Source organism: Anolis carolinensis, chromosome 1 (genome assembly GCF_035594765.1).
Source record: "Anolis carolinensis isolate JA03-04 chromosome 1, rAnoCar3.1.pri, whole genome shotgun sequence".
In the NCBI taxonomy this organism is placed as follows: Eukaryota; Metazoa; Chordata; class Lepidosauria; order Squamata; family Dactyloidae; genus Anolis; species Anolis carolinensis.
The window spans coordinates 234,038,883-234,055,746 of NC_085841.1; the positions used below are offsets into that span (position 1 = coordinate 234,038,883).

Consider the following 16,864-nt stretch of genomic DNA (forward strand, 5'->3'; position numbering starts at 1 on the left):
ACGTGAATTTCTGTGATCCTTTTACTTCCTACACTTCCTTCCAGTGCCTCACCAACTGACAAATTCTAACTGACAAAAATAACTGCCATTTCAGGCTGGCAGGAGCCAAGGCTAAGCTCCGCCCCTTTGGAACCTTAAAGAGACAGGGCAGCAGGTAATGTTTTGCCTGCTCGTGGCATGACACTCCCCACCTAAAACTTATCAATAAGTTTTACCCCCTTATTAATAACAAATAACTAATACAAACTATCAACTAATCTAAAACAAACTATAACTGTTCTAACTCGTAGATTCATCATCCCTTGGACTTTCTCTGGTGTTTCATCCTTCAGCTCTCCTACAATCTCTGCAGATTGATCTGGATGAAATGGCGGGATGAAGTATGTGGTTGGCCTTCCAAAGTCCAACACTTTGATGACCTTGCGATCCTCCTTCATGTGGACTAAATCCTCTTCGGTCAAAGCTTACCTTTAATTCTGGAACATGGAAGGCAAACCTGTCCTCTGCGACGCTGCAACACCCGTTCAGGCTCCCCTGGACTGGTACAAGCTCTTGTCTCAACTCCAACACCTTCGCTCTCTGCTGGGCACTCTTTCGAAAGCTCCGCCGATCCTGGCACTGCTGCTTCACTCCATTTAGCTGTTGCTGCAGTTTGGTTACAACTGCTGCTATCTTCTTTAGCTTCTCCTCAGAATATGAAGGCTTTATTTGAAGATCAGCAACCTGCTGTTCTTTGACCAATAGCCTTTTACTAGATAATTGTTTCTGCTCTTTTAGCTGACCATGAGCTTCTTCAAGTTGATACTTTGTCTCCGAAGGTTTTTGAAGTTCTTGCTCATATACAGCAACTTCTCGGGGTTCTTTGGCAAGTTCAGCTCTTAATCGATTGGTGGTAGCCTGTGAGGTCATATATTCTGCTTGCAAATGATTACACATATCTGAGACATCAGAGTGGAAGTTTGTATGACTCACTATCATTTGTGATAATGCAGGATCACTTCCAGTGTTCTTGTGGCCATCTATATTATGCTCACTGTCCTTTTGAAGTTGTACTTGGCTATAATTTAGACAATTAATACTCTCTTTGTGATCAGCCATCCATTCTTCTTTGGTAACCTTTGCTGGTAGGGCGAAAATGTCAACACCAACATTGGTGGGTGGTTGCACTATTGGAGATATCATTGCAGCATCTATAGCTTGCTGTACAGACTCTTGAGCTTCCGGATGGTCAAAAGGTCTATCTGATTCTGCCCTCTGAGTTGAGGAATTGGTTTGAAGTGCAGTCTGCGATGTGGACATATCTTCAATTTCATCTTTTATGACAGATCTTGAAGCACTAGGCTGCTCGGAACTTCTATTATCAGTATGATTGCTTTCTTCATATTTGATGATATATGACTTGTCTGCTAAGTCCCTTCTTGGGTTTCTATAGAAGGTGTAATTTAAAATATCAAGTGGGACTGAGGACTGATGCAAAGTTGGTTCAGAGTTAGTTTGGATCTGGGGGTTTTCTGGAACCCAACTAGCTGCTTTGGGATTGAGACTGAATGCAGTTGTTGGCATTGTGTAGTTTGACTGTATTGAGTCCTGTGTGTCTACTGGAAAACTGTGCTCTAACTTGGTTTGAGATATCTCATGCAATGGAACTGCTGCTTGACTTGCTACTTCTGCATACGGCAAATAATGTTCTTTGGGTGCAGAAACCTCTATAATTTCTGGTTGTGATACAAAAGAATTATTTGCTACTGCACTTTCTCTTGTTAGCACAGGAGGGGCTGCAATATTGATAATTTGGGTATTTAAATAAGAATCCACTTTTGTGACAGGATCTTCTGTTGTAACATCTGGAGGGAATGTATTTCCTAAGAGACCTTGCTCTAGGACTGAGGCCTTTACTTGTAACACCTCAGCCTTTGCAACCTGTGCTAACGTTGCTAGAGCAGCTTCAGTTTTAACTTGACGGGCCTTATTTTCTGCATCCATACCTGCTTGCTTGGCAGCGGCTGCTGCCTGCTCGGCGGCAGCTGCGGCATCCAGTTCTGCCTTCTCTGCAACAATTTGCTGTCTTTTCTTAAGAAACTCTATTTGTTTTACTGCGGCAGCTGCCTCGGCCCTAGCCTTTATGACCAGACTAAGGGATTGGCCAGAAGAACCACTATGAACAGAAGTCCCTCTTGTTCTTTCTGTTCTATGGGATGTGTGAGATGATCTTGATTTGCCTGCTAATGTACACACAGACCTGTTTGACTTTGTATCTGTGTCTTTACTAAACATGTGTTGCACTTGTTCTTCATCAACAGTTTCCATAAGGGAGGCAGGGTCTTCTTCTGCCTGACCTTCTGATATTTTGTTAGATAAATCATTCATGATGGTATCAAATTCTAGTTCCCTTCTCTCTCTCTCTGACAACATTTCTTCCTTATTACTTAAAGATTCTGATGTTTTCATATGTTCAAGCAAAGAGATTATATTATCTGAATATGTTATCCACTCACAGTATTGATGTTGTAATCTTTCCTTACAATCTAATATTTCTTTCTGCTGCCTAAAGCGATGGCTTGCTTGACTCATATCTAAAATTCTCTGCCATGACTTCTGATATTTAGGTTTCAAGGAATCTAGTTTATCTTGCCAGAAGGACAACATTTTTGAGGTAGGTTTAGATATTCTGCTCTTTTGTGAGGAAGAAGCAGACATCTTTAAGTCTTCTGAAGTTTGTGTCACTTTATATTAGACTGAATTGCTTTTGGACAGAAAGGACTGAATAGCCTATTCTCCGTTACTTTGGAATGTAGGTCTTTTATTCTCCTGTTGCTGTCCGTTACTAATAGTCCCTTAAATAAAGTGATCACTAACTTTTAAGATTCTCAGTCCTTTTACTGAGACTTAAAGCTTTTTAGACTTAAAAATAACTATTGTGGTCCTGAAAGCCACATTTTCCTCCGAAAGGGCTTCCCTCAGGTTCCTTCAAAATGGCGCTGCCCTGTATGACTGCACTCTCTCTACAGTCAAAATGGCTGCTTAACTCCTTCTTCTTCTGAGGTAGTTTTCACTTCTCCTCAGGAAGGTCAAAAGAAAGAAATCAACTGCTACTTGGGAAGCTTAAAGAAAATACACTTTTACTGGGGAAGCTCAAAGGAAAATAAATTCATTTTTATTCAGGAAGCTTGAAGGAAAGAAATTCACTTTTACTTGGGAAGGTCAAAGGAAAGAAATTCACTGTTACTTGGGAAGGTCAAAGGAAAGAAATTCACTTCTCCACAGGGCAGCAGGTAATGTTTTGCCTGCTCGTGGCATGACATGGCCCCCACAACTCGTTTGGGATATTTGTTTTTTTGTCGCCGATCTGTCCACCACATAAAGATCTTTTTCTTTATCATTCACTGCCAACACAGATCTTATCTGCCCCTTGGCACAGGTTGTTGTTATTGTATTTATATACTGCTTTCTCAAAGAGACTCAAAGTGACAAACAGTGTTAAAAACATTACAACATACTGGTCGATGCTCTTTTGCCACTTTTCACACCATTCACCAACTTTGTAGATATTCTTTTGGAGCTTTCCCTTTTTTATTTTATTAACCACTCTAAACGATTGTGACTATTTATTCTAGCTATCTGCTCTCTGGATACATTAACTATTTTCCAATCCATATGCACAGATACAGTTACGCACTTCTGTCAACTTATATGTATTTCTTATTATCAAATAACTCTTGTTTGGATACCATAAAGACAGTTTGCTCTCAATGTGCCAGCGAGGCCTAGATGGAAGGTGCAGAAAGTGAACGCTACAAGCCTCCAGTATTATATGCTGTCTTCTCTGAACTCAGGATGTACCCCAGTGTTCCTAGACCCCATTTTTAAAAAATTCCTTGATTGCCTCAAACCAACACAAAATGTGGTAAGATTGTATCAACCCTGCCAGCTGATAAAAAGGACAGTATCAAAAGAGGTTGTGCGCCTTTGAGTTGTTTCTGATTTAGGGCAACCCTATCATGGGATTTTCTTGGCCAGAGTTGTTCAGAGAGCAGGAGCGGTTCAACCGTTAGGTGAAGTAAGCGGTTTCTGAAGGTGCCATCCTCTAGGAGGCATCTAGGGGGTGCCGTTGAGGCACCTCCGCCCAGGTGTGGACTTCCTGCCTCCGCAGCCGTGGCCTGGCCTCCGCGGCAGCCGGGCCACCATGGCAGTTAAAAGTGGCGCTGAGGTGCCTTTACTTTAAAGCAGAGGTGCAGAGTCACTTCCTTCAAGTGCTTCCCAAGCTTTGGTGGTGACCCAGGTGTTTTGGACTCCAGTTCCCACCAACCCCGAGTATCAGCAAAAGTAGTGAGGCTGTTGGGAGTTAAAGTCTCCTCCCTGGGGGTGTGGCCTGAGGAGGAGGCCACTCAAGTTCGGGCATGGTGGCTGCAGCTTGCTCCCAGTGCTGGTGAGGAATGGAGGGCAGCAGCGTGGAAAGCGGGAGCCAGGGTGATGTGGGCGCCTATGGAGCAGCCAAGGCAGGCAGCCCCTTCGACCTGTGGCGCTTCCTGCAGCAGCCCCAAGTCCTCGCCCGACTCCTCAGCACTGTAAGCTGGGACTCGGGGTGGGCGGGGGGTTCCAGAGGGAGTTGAAGGAGCTCTCCGAGCGTTCCTGGGAGGGCTGAGGAATGGCCTCCTGATTGGTTGCTTCAGATACCTGGGCTTGAGGGAGGGAGAAGTAGTAGTGGCTGGAACAGAGCTGGCCTCGCACTGCCCACTGCTGGACCCGTGCTCGGTTGCCCTAGCATATCCCTACCTCTGCACCGCAGAATTATCGCAATTTCACACCACATTAACTGCCACGTCTCAATGCCATGGAATCCCAGGAAGTGTAGTTTCTTAAAGCACCGGCCCGAAGACTTTCTGAAACTCACAGGATTTTATAGCATTGAGTCATGGCAGTTAAAAGTGCTTCCAAGTTGCATATGTTTACTTTACAGCAGGCATAGGCAAACTTCTGTTCTCCGGTTGTTTTGGACTGCAACTCCCACAATTCCTAACAGCAAAGGGCAACCATGAAAACTATTTGCTCAACTATGGCAGGCATGGGGCAAACTTCGGCCCTCCAGATTTTGGACTGCAACTCCCATAATTCTTAACAGACGGTAGGCTGTTAGGAATTGTGAGAGTTGGAGTCCAAAGCACCCGGAGGGCTGAAGTTTGCCTCATGCCTGATTTAAGGCAAACAATTGGCATAATAAAGCATACTGGGTTCAAGTTAACTAGCAAAGAAAGTGGGATGATGGTCGTATGGGGAGTCAAGGCTCTTCTGGACTCTTGGACCGGTTCTTAAACACGCTTCATGTATTCCAAGTAGACTGAAACATACTTGTGGATTATCTGTCTTGATATTCTGGGTTATATGGCTGTGTGGAAGGGCCCTCAGGGCTCTTCCACACAGCCATATAACCCAGAATAGCAAAGCAGAATAACCCACAATATCTGCTTTGAACTGGGTTATCTGAGTCCACACTGCCCTATATCCCTTGGTGCTAAATTCGCAAATATAGTAATTCCTACATAACATTACCATGTATTGAACTGCTTTTTATGTTGATTGGTTGTAAAACATATTTTGGTGCTTAATTTGTAAAATCATAATGTAATTTGATGTTTAATAGGCTTTTTCTTAATCCCTCCTTATTATCCAACATTTTTGCTTATCCAAAGCTTTTATTTTTCAGTGATTGGTTGGGGGAGGGGCGCCAAAATTCTGTTCGATTACACTTGAAAATTACCTAGGGCCGGCCCTGTCAGAGAGCATTTGTATCTATCTTCTCGAGGCTGAGAGTGTGTGACTTCCTGAAGGTTGCGTTTCAATGACTGAGCAGGAATTATGATCCAATGCATACTACACCACACACTTCCAGTTGTAGGAAATTGCCCACACTCCTTATACAACTCTACCTATTTGGCCCAGATCCTCAAATTTCCTCCACAAAAGGCCCCCTCGGATATGTTTTTCTGCCCTACATTTTCTGTAGTAAAGGTGGACACAACTTTCCTCTATTTTTTCCTTTATCCAGCCTTTCACTCAATACCATTCCTTTTTCCTTTCACTCATTATAATTATAATTTCAGTAGAAGGAAGCAATGTATACAGCAGCGGACTCTTGAGGAAGAGACCTTAATTCCCACAAAAGTTTTGACCTTAAAACTGCAATCCTAAACCCACTTGAGATAGATTTACATATGAGCAAACATGCATAGACTTTAATAATAGTATTTCACTTTTGAAGTTGTAAATAGAAAAATAAAATCAATACGTTTACTACACAAGTATAACACAGCAGTGCCATTATCAATGAGTGGAACAACCTTAGATTTAGTTGCTGGGGGCTAAATGCCACCATTGTTTTACCACTGAAATTCTGCAGCCAACTGACCATCTGAACATGCACACGTAAAAAGGGGCATTCAAGGGATGTATATTACATGTTACAGAGCCAATCAGGACTGGCAAAAGTGACAGTGGCGATTCCAGGATATCATACCTGATTTATGCGAGACCCACCCCAATCAAACAAACAGTATGAACCCCAAATTTGCAGATTCATGTATCCATGGTTAACAAAATAAGTCCTCTTTAGGCATTTTCTAGATCCTCCAGTGCAACTCTCTGGTATTTTTGGGATAGAAGTCTTTTATTTCATTAGGGTCTGCGATCACCTGCAATTTTATGTATCGACACATAGTCCAGGAAGGTATTCCCCCACAGATATGGGGGTCATAGTTTATCACTATCATGAGTTTATAAACAGCTATAGCCACTTCTTTTTAAAGCAATTTCTCTCATTTTAAAAGAGTTTACGAGGAAAACTATACTTGTAAACATTTATTTTTTTCAAACTGAAGAAAGGCTTGCATCAGCACACATTGTACAGCCTTGCAAATTATACAGAAATTGAAGAGGGTGTCTCTTTTATATGTGCAATGAATCATTTGATGTCCAGTGATCCTCTACAAATGATGAAAAAAACATATTTAAACCACTTAAGAAGTTTCCAGCACTTATCAAATGCAATTACTCTTACAGTAAAAAAAGGAAAGAAAAAAAAGAGAAACATATTGATGGGAACACAATTAAAGTGCAAACTTCTTGCCATTTAGGGAGTCACATATAATTTCCTCACTGTTTATTGAAATGGGCTCCAGTTAAAATTAACTTCAGTGTTCATTTTCTCCCGTGAAAGTAGGATTTATTGGCAGTTATTGTTCACATCTCCTAAGTAAATCTAAAAAGGGAAGGACTGGAGAAGGTCTTCAGTAGCTATTGTGGAACTCCGATACTTCTGGAGAAGGACAGAAGGGAAGAGAAATATGCTACCTTCTCCTTGCCATTGCCTATTGGACTAGGAACACAGCGTAATTCCTTAGGAGCTCTTCTCTCTTTCCCTTTCAACCCCAGATCCCTGCCCTTAAACCGATAGAAGTGTGCTGGTTGTGTGCAAAGGGATTACAAAAAACAGGTTAAGAATATGAATATTCCTTATGAACAAAGGTTTGCTGTACAACAGAGCTTTGGATCTGATACAAGTATTCAGAAATATAAAATGAAACGACTAGAAAAGGGGCATTTTTAACAGCATTCTTCAGAGAGTGCCACCTGTCCGTTTTTATATCACAGCAGCATATTTGTTTTTGGAGCTGTTGATGATTTAACTGGTTGTGGTTGTTTGTTTGTTTTTCCTTTTCCACATCTTCTGCCGGGATCACTGGGTTTATTTCTTCAAAGGCTTTACTGTTGTATGACGTCCAAGGAGTCTTTATGAAGACAACAAAAAACCCATAAACATCAAGCCAATCAAGTAGAGGAGATAAGGACATGGAAGGTCAAAAAGGCTGAATGTTCAATGGCATCGCTGTTACTGAGAACTAGCCCTTTCCAGAATGTGAAAGTCGTAGTGCTTCTTGCTTGTTCTCAGCCTAAACTTGTTCAGTGAGTTACTTTGTTTCTTCAACGCGTTTTGGGCTGCAGACATGGTTGGAAAGGTAGCTAGAACCGTGTAGGTAGAGGCCAAGTCACTAAGTTTGGAAGATTCAGCATTCACATTGCCATCTCCGCTACAATAATGGTGGTGATGCTGCTGCTGGACCTGTAGGGACTGAGGGTCCCGTAGCCACCGAATCTTGGCACCAACTTTAAGAAGTTCCACAAATAACTTTTCAGCTTCTGCACGTGTTATTCCTTCTGGAAGTTCAGTAATTTCTAAGACTTTTCCTACGACTGAAGAAAAAAAATGTAGAATTAAGTATAGCTTGTTGCACAAAGTGTATGGTATGCAAGTTATTTTACTTGAAAGATCCATCTTCATGCTTGGTAATAAATAATTGACTCTGTTCCTTAACTTTTCATTTCCCCAATCATACCTCACAGTTTGGAAGAAGGGCAAGCCAACACCAATAATCACACATTGCTACTTTTAAAAGGCATTAAATTAAAAGCTTCAGCAAACAGCCATGAATTAAGAACAGGGTTTCTGCAGTTTCAACAGCTAGAAAGACAATGGTCTTTCTTGAAAAATTAACTGAATTATGTATAACTTATAAGAAAAGGGTTTTTTTTTTAACAGAAGCCAAATTACTTCATCGTGGAAGAAAGCATGCAAAGCATCCAATATCCATCTACAAAGAGCATCTCTCTACTGAAACAGCTGTGCTGTCAGGCAACTTATATGGGACACTTCCAAATTACTTCACACCCAGCTTTCAGAGCAGTACCATGTAAGTGCAGGTAGTGTATATCCTGAATCCAGAGACAGTGGTCAGTCTTTTATGTCAACAAGTCATTTTAATATTGTAACCCTTCCAAAATTCAGAAAAGCATTAACCCTAGCAAATGTTATTGTATTATCTTCTTCCTTATTAGAGGGGAGATATAACAATGTCCCCAATGATGCACACTTGTGTCCTTGTGGTGTTGGCTCAGTGGTGACGATAAGTCATGCATTGTTATATTGTTCCTTTTACAGTGGCTTCCGACAAACTTTTATCCACCCATTTCAACAAGGCATTCCTGGAAGAACTGATGAGTTTTACATACACTAGTAGATCAGAATCCAATGGTAACAGTTAAAGTGGCCAGCTTTTGTGCCACAGTGCTTGCTTGTTGGCAAAAAAATGACATCATAAATTTAAGGGAATTTATACCTGTATTTAATATTTATTTTTATATAATCTTGTTATTAATATTATTTGCTCAGTTCTACTGGTTATATATATATATATATATATATATATATATATATATATATAGAGAGAGAGAGAGAGAGAGAGAGAGAGAGAGAGAGAGAGAGAGAGAGAGAGAGGGCTTTCAGAGTCAGAATTAACAGCAGTTCACCTGAATTGTAAAAGAATGCTGCACAGTGAGTCATGTACCTGGTTCTCCTGCACCGAGATCTGCAGAGACAGCCTTCTTAGCTGGTTTTCTTCCTCTGTTTCCATGTCTGCTTCCAGGCTGACACTAGAGAAAATGTTCACACAACATTACATAGGCATGCACAATTAAGAGACAGAAATCCTCTTTCTTGAATGAATGAAGCGATGCATGCCTGTGTTGTTTTGCCAATAAATTCACTTAGAAGAAAGAATGATAGCATATCACATTCCAAAGTCAGGTATTCACTGCATTACAATGTTCACTGAATACTTCTGACATCCAAAACCACAATGGGGCAAATATACACCCGTATTTTTGTGCTGCACTATGCAGTTTTCAAGTTCCAAAACTAATATTAATGTTATGCAGTGCTTTTGATACAAAATAAATAAAGTTACTGAAACAAATCTGATTTCATAATCTTAATTATATGTATTTATACATTTTATTGTAGCACTTGTGGCTAGCTAGTGTCTTAATAGCAGATCTGAGGGATGCTTATCTGAACGGCACTCTGTAATTGTAATACCTAAATGGTATATAATGCGACTCCTTTTTTCAGGTGGATCTAAAATCATCTTAACTACTGCATACACAAACCATGCACATTTGAATACTATATATGTGCTAAAAAAAACCTGACTGTTCTTTTAAGAATACTTTAACAAACATAGCAAATGATTCCTCTATTAAGAAAGAAGACATAGTATTATGTAATAAAAGAAATTCAGCTCCCTGTTTATAAAATAATTCATCAAATCTGCAAGTAAATTATATCAAAGTTGTGAGGCTAGTTTTACCGACCATTAAGAGGAGACCTTCCCTACCTGTGGACCTGCTATGTGTCCATGTAGCAGAGAGGGAGGATTGTACTGCAATGGCTGGCCCAATAAGGGATATCTGGCATCTCCTGAAAATACAGAAAGAAGCTTAATTTAAAGTTAAAACTACTTAATTTCCTTTTTAAATCCCATCAGTGAAGGAGTTGACATCCCACTTGTGATATATGTAGGCATCAGTCCAAACATTTCTCAGCCAGCCTGCTCTATGCCAGACACTGCAAAGTCACTGAAGACTCACTTGGTTCTTTAACCATAACAACAAACAACAACAACAACAACAACTTTAGCATAACTTCATAATATATCTCCCAAACCAGGTAATCTTTTCTTTTTTTATTAAAGTAATTTTTATTTGAGAAAGAAGACCATAATAGAATGGCATCAGTAATACAAACAAGCAAAATTTCATGATATACTAAAACTACACAGTTTTGGCTTTTAACAAATTTATTTTGCCCAAATCTAAACATGTTCACACAGTACAAAATAGCAATGCTAGTACTGTATCCTTTCTGAAATGCAAAAGTATTGACAGTGTGGCAAACAAAGGCTTAGATCCAAATCTGAATGGGGATGGCCGTTGCCTAGTGTTTATAATCCCCTCTGTCGGATGATCCCTGTTGCATTTTCCCAAAAGGGAAGAAGTGGAGACAGCACATAAAAGGTGCCTTCTGTTTTTCAGTGTGCTTGTCAACAATTCCCCCTAATCTTTTCCTAATAGTACTTCTGCTGATTAAGTGAAAAAGAGTTGAAGGGGAGATATTTAATATGTGGTGAACATTTTCAAGTTATGTTTGGGAAGTAATGAATATGACAAATGGAATATATTGCTCTAAACTGCCCTGAACTCCAAGGACAGGTTGTGCAAAATATATGTGCAAATATAGCATTGGAAAGAAAATCTACCACATCACATTAAGCACAGCACAGAGACGCTGAAACAGTTCTTTGAAACTTCTAGTTATCTCCCATTTTCCTTCAAATATAACCTTGGTCTCCCAGTCTCAATATTAGGTTACATTATAAAAAGAAAATGATACTGGGTTGCTGTGAGTTTACCGGGCTGTATAGCCATGTTTCAGAAGCATTTTCTCCTGACATTTCACCCACAACTATGGCAGGCATCCTCAGAGGTTATGAGGTTTGTTGGAAACTAAGCAACCGGGGTTTATATATCGCTGGAATGTTCAGGGTGGGAGAAAGAACTCTTGTCTGTTTGAGGCAAGTGTGAATGTTGCAATTGATCACCTTGATTAACACTGAATAGCCTTGCAGCTTCAAAGCTTGGCTGCTTCCTGCCTGGGGGGAATCCTTTGTTGGAAGGTGATTAGCTGGCCCTGTTTGTTTCTTGTCTGGATTTCCCTGTTTTTGAGTATTGTTCCACAGACATATAAACCCCTAGTTTCCAGCAAACTTCAATCTCTGAGAATGCCTGCCATGGATTTGGGTGAAACGACAGGAGAGAATGCTTCTGGAACATGGCCATACAGCCCAGAAAACTCACAGCAACCCAGTGATTCTAGCCATGAAAGTCTTCAACAACACATTGAAAATAAGACTGCATGAGCCATTTACTAGGAAGTTTCAATCAACTGCAGGAAAGCACCAACATTTTCTGCAGCTCTGTGAAGTTCTAGATTTCCTTCTTTATTCCGTGTTTTCTTGAAATGTTATGTGCATTTCCATTGTAGTTCTCAGTACTTTCATAAATCTACCTGCAATAATCTGAGCATACTAACTATAACCTGACTTTAAAAAAAACCATATACAAAGGGCTAGGCAGGCTGCTTCCTACTACATTTTATAAGCCTACAAGAAAGACAAAGGAGGTTTCATATTCTTGTTTTAATGTGCACCATGTGATAATGTAATTAGGGATTTCTATGCAAGAGGATCAACTTTCAAAATTCATCAAAACCCTTCACTGCGAGCAATTAATTAAGATGTAGCCTATTTCAACTTCAAGGGAAGCTAAATGAGAATATCAAAGGCAGGGGTTGATTCCTTTGAGAAAGACATTAAAACAGATTTATAAACTGAAAAAAAGTCAGGCAATGTAAACATCACTACATTTTTCAGTTAATGAGAGTTCTACCTTGTCCAGGGATAAAAGGTCTAGAGAATGAGGGCACCAGAGGGAGCGGCGTTAATGTGGGACGGATATTCTTCATGTTTGACAGCTGAGCTGGTGCTGGAGACTGAGCTGGAGAGGTGGCAGGGCTACCTATTTGTGGACTGTGCTGTAACTGAGGAAGGAAGGAAGGAGAAAGATTATATATGAATTGTCAAAACAGGGCAAAACAGGTCTTGTTTAAATCAGCTTCACAGACTGCAAGTACAGTATTAATTTGTGTTGTTTGAATTCTACTTAGGATGACTCTACTCTGCAGAATTCATGCAGTTTGACATCACTTTAACTCCCATGGTTCAATGCTATCGATCACGGGAGCTGTAGTTTAAAAGATTTTTAGTCTTGTCTGCTAAAACTCCTGTCATTTCATAGCATTGAGGCATGGAAGTTAAAGTAGTGTGAAAGTGCGTTAATTCTACAGTGTAGATGCATCCTTAGCTCCCATGATTAATAATTTCAACAGATAGATAATTCTATTTTACATAGGAATAATGTAAAGCTATCATAATTTACATAGCCAGCAACTATAATCTAGGAAGAGAACCTATCTTGTTCATAACTTGGGAACTGCTATCTGTTGCATAAATTTAATATTTTTATTGTATACATTAATAATTTTTACTCAACTTTATTTCTAAAAATGGTTGCAGAGTAATTTCCGCTCATATTCTCATTTAAGAAACAAATCTATAAATACAGTAGAGTCTCACTTATCCAAGCTAAACGGGCCGGCAGAAGCTTGGATAAGCAAATATCTTGGATAATAAGGAAAAGCCTATTAAACATCAAATTAGGTTATGATTTTACAAATTAAGCACCAAAACAACATGTTATACAACAAATTTGACAGAAAAAATAGTTCAATGCACAGTAATGTTATGTTGTAATTTATTTATTATTTTATTTATTTACAGCATTTATATTCCACCCTTCTCACCCCGAAGGGGACTCAGGGCGGATCACATTGCACACATAAAGGCAAACATTCAATGCCATGACACAGAACAGAGACAGAGACAAGATGCAGGCACCGGGCTGGCCTCGAACTCATGACCTCTTGGTCAGAGTGATTTGTTGATTTGTTGCAGCTGGCTTGCTTTCTAGCTTGCGCCACAGGCTGTATTTACGAATTTAGCACCAAAATATCACGATATATTGAAAACATTGACTACAAAAATGGCTTGGATAATCCAGATGCTTGGATAAGTGAAGCTTGGATAAGTGAGACTCTACTGTATGTCAATATTTATGCACTACCAGTTTTCAAAAATGTAATTCTTACTTTTATGTATGGAATGTCTGTATAACTCAGAAAAATACTCAAAACCAAAGTGCTACAAAAGGCAGGGGGATAACAGGAGAACTGCCATGTCTGAGAAATAAAAGTAAGTATTTTGACAACAGCATTATAGTTAAACAGTTATCTTGAATCAGCATGGGTTTTTTTGGTGGGGCTTTAGTGAGTTTTAGTGAGTTGCAAGATTTCACTTTATTCAAGCTGGCCCAGGTAACCGGCAGACTTATATGGAGGAAATGGCTAGCTAAGGTAATTGGATCACTTGCTCTGGGACTGCCTCTAAACTCAAAACCTCAACATCTTCTATTGTAACTCTTATGTAATATTCAAGCATGAACGCCAACATTTGAAGAATTATAAATTAAATATCTCCCCTTTAAAGAAATAAATAAAATGTAGTAAGAGGTGGAAACAAATGTTATACCTGTGTACAGCTGTCCAAAGTGCCAAAATCTGTTGTCTTTGGCCCTCTTTGATGGTCACAATAATATTTATTCTGTTTCCACTGTGGAGGGGAATGGGGTCGAGGCTGAGGATTGTTGGGTATATTGAGCTGCATCATTACCATCCCTCCACCTGGTGGTGGCGCTACAGCTGTGAAACAAGATTAAGAAAGAATGCTGATTACATTTCTGGTTTACCACTTCCTAAAGGATAGTCCCACTCAGCATATAGGAGAAATCAGCTGAAATGAAATGGCACCATGCACCTGTACTGTTTTGTGCTTTATACCATGCAATCATGGTCGTAACAGATTCCCCAAGAGTAGCACATAGGATAAAGTTTAAAGAGATTGATAAATCAGAGCTAATGGATAACAATGGCCCTCTTTATCCAGGTACTGGAACTTAAACCACCAAGTCCTAATGCTGCACCAGGCACCACTTCTCATTACAGTAAAAAATTACAGTACATACACATTCAGGGTAATGCTAAAGACAGGGCAAGTTCCCTTTTATCCTGGTTCAGACATAATAGCCATGTTTAAACATCTTAAAGGATGTCACACTGAGGAGATAGCAAGCTCGTTTTCATGGCTTCCTGACTCAGATCTATAAAGTTTTAGTGTGCTGTTCCAAGACAAGATCAGGGACAAGGGACCTGCTTTGCCAGTTAACAGCAGGAATGTTTCCTGTCTCGTTCTTCAACCAAACTCTCAGGATATAGACTTTCCAGTGTAAAGTGAGATGCGATACAGGCTATGCCAGGGAGAAGTAGTTAACAAATACTATCCCACTCCAGCAAACCTTTGCACCCCATTCAACATTGCTTAAGAGGCTCTGTGAGTGCCCCAAGAGGACAGGATGCTGGGAATAGGAAAGGAATTTTTTTTATTTTCATGAGCTTCCATATTAGGTTCCAACCCTGTTTATGCTGTGCCTAAAGCAAATAAAGAGAACCATTTCATGACTTTGTGGTTCCAACTAGTATGCAAACAATGCTTTTGAAAAGTATCTAACTAAAGCACATTTTGTCGAGATTTTTTTCCCATACTTGCACACTGCTGTCCCTGGAGCTGTTGGGAGTTGCAGGGTGATGTTGTTCTGGGAAACTGTATCTGTTCTGATCCTGGATGCTGTAGATATGCTACTGAAGAGCTGCAGAAGATGACATAGGTGAGGTAGGGAGGGGAAGAAACAGAAGTGCATTAAATCTAAATTCATGGCAACTACGTCCTAAAAACAACCTCAATTTTGACATATTAGTAAGAGTGAATATGTGAATTTATTTACTCTAGAAATCAGAACTTAGTAGCCAATGGCCCTGAGTTTTCTCAGAGCTGTTGATGACAAAGTGACTTGAAAGTCTCTAATTAATAGGTAAGTTCAAATAAACTTGGTGGCAATCAAAAATAAAAAGCCAAATTGCTGCCCATTCCTGACATCTTCCTTTAAAGTGATTCAGAAGTGGCCACCTACAGTCCTCTTGGCCATCACTTGCAGCATGGGGTAACCTGCTTTGGAGTGCAGGTTGATCATATTATTTTAACCTTATTAATCTTATCGGTTTCTCACCTCAGTGGTCACAATTAATATTAATCATAAATTTACATGTTCATGTTGCAGCAGAAAAGGAATGCTCCTTAGTCTTAAAATTAATACATTTAAAACAAGAGTAAAACACTTGCCCTAAGCCAAAAAAATTACCAACTCAAATGCTATTCTTTCTCTTAATCTTTCTCTGAATTATTCATGGAGTGACTTTTGGAAAGGTGACCAGGCTTTGAAAATTGCCATTAATGCAACAAATTATGGCAAATTGCTGACTTTAAATCTACAAAAGCAGGTTTCAAAGCAAAACGCACAAAGATCAAAGGAGCCCTAAATAATATAAAAAAGAAATGATACAAAGATAACATGTAGGGAGAGATTATACGTATCCAGTGTTTACAAATGAGGTAAACTTCTGCGCCAAGGTGACCTCAAATTCAATTTTTTCTGTTTTCGTATAATAACCACTGTGGGCAGAAGAGACTGCATTTGGTGCCTGGTACCAAATCTACGGTATGTTTTTATAATATAACCACAGAATATTGGCATCATCAAGCTTTTCCTCCAATGGCAATTCAATTCAAGTGAGAGAAAGTAAACATCCAATACTTTATCTAAAACTCTCTCTTTTCTTGCTACTTATACCCCTAAGCAAACAGTTCAATTCATCCTAATGCAAATGAACTATACAAACAATCTCTGTAATATCTATTTCCCCTACAGACACCTCAGGGAGGGGGCAGCACAGGGTGATTTCATAAGCACAACAGCAAGCAGTAAGAAGTTAAAATATTGTAGATTTAACCAAATGAAAAGTAAATTTCAAATTACAATTCTGTAGAAACCTTGTTTCTAGTAGCTCCCTTTTGAACATTGTGAGGTATAGATGTGAGTTGGGCACATATAGGGCTCCATTTTTAGTCAACTACTATCAGTATCTTAATATTCAGAAAGAAATTGAGGTATAGTCAGTCCTCTGTATCCATAGATTCTGCATCCGCAGGCTTAGGATGTTTTAAAAAAATAAATTCCAGAAGGCAAAGCTTAATTTTGCCATTTTATATAAGGTACACCATTTTACTATGTCATTGTATGTAGTGAGACTTATATACATCCACAGATTTTGGTATCAATGGGAGGTCCTGGAAGCAAACTCCAGTGGATACCAAAGGTTTCGTGCAGCTTTCAATTAAGATTTAAAGCCATG

General features: G+C 39.6%; 1 protein-coding gene across 8 annotated transcripts in view; it reads right to left on the minus strand.

The window, feature by feature from the left end:
- Nucleotides 1-6,837: 6,837 nt before the first annotated feature.
- The window catches only part of r3hdm1 (R3H domain containing 1), a 97,743-nt gene continuing 87,716 nt past the window's right edge, over nt 6,838-16,864 (minus strand). For all 8 annotated transcript variants that reach the window (XM_008112685.3, XM_008112673.3, XM_016994883.2 and 5 more), the window contains 6 exons: nt 15,161-15,264; nt 14,091-14,260; nt 12,334-12,484; nt 10,224-10,306; nt 9,396-9,480; nt 6,838-8,244 (listed from right to left, as the gene is read on the minus strand). In XM_008112685.3, the coding sequence (XP_008110892.2) occupies nt 7,883-8,244; nt 9,396-9,480; nt 10,224-10,306; nt 12,334-12,484; nt 14,091-14,260; nt 15,161-15,264 (955 nt within the window). In that variant the 3' untranslated portion in view covers nt 6,838-7,882. The remainder of the gene's footprint in view (nt 8,245-9,395; nt 9,481-10,223; nt 10,307-12,333; nt 12,485-14,090; nt 14,261-15,160; nt 15,265-16,864) is intronic.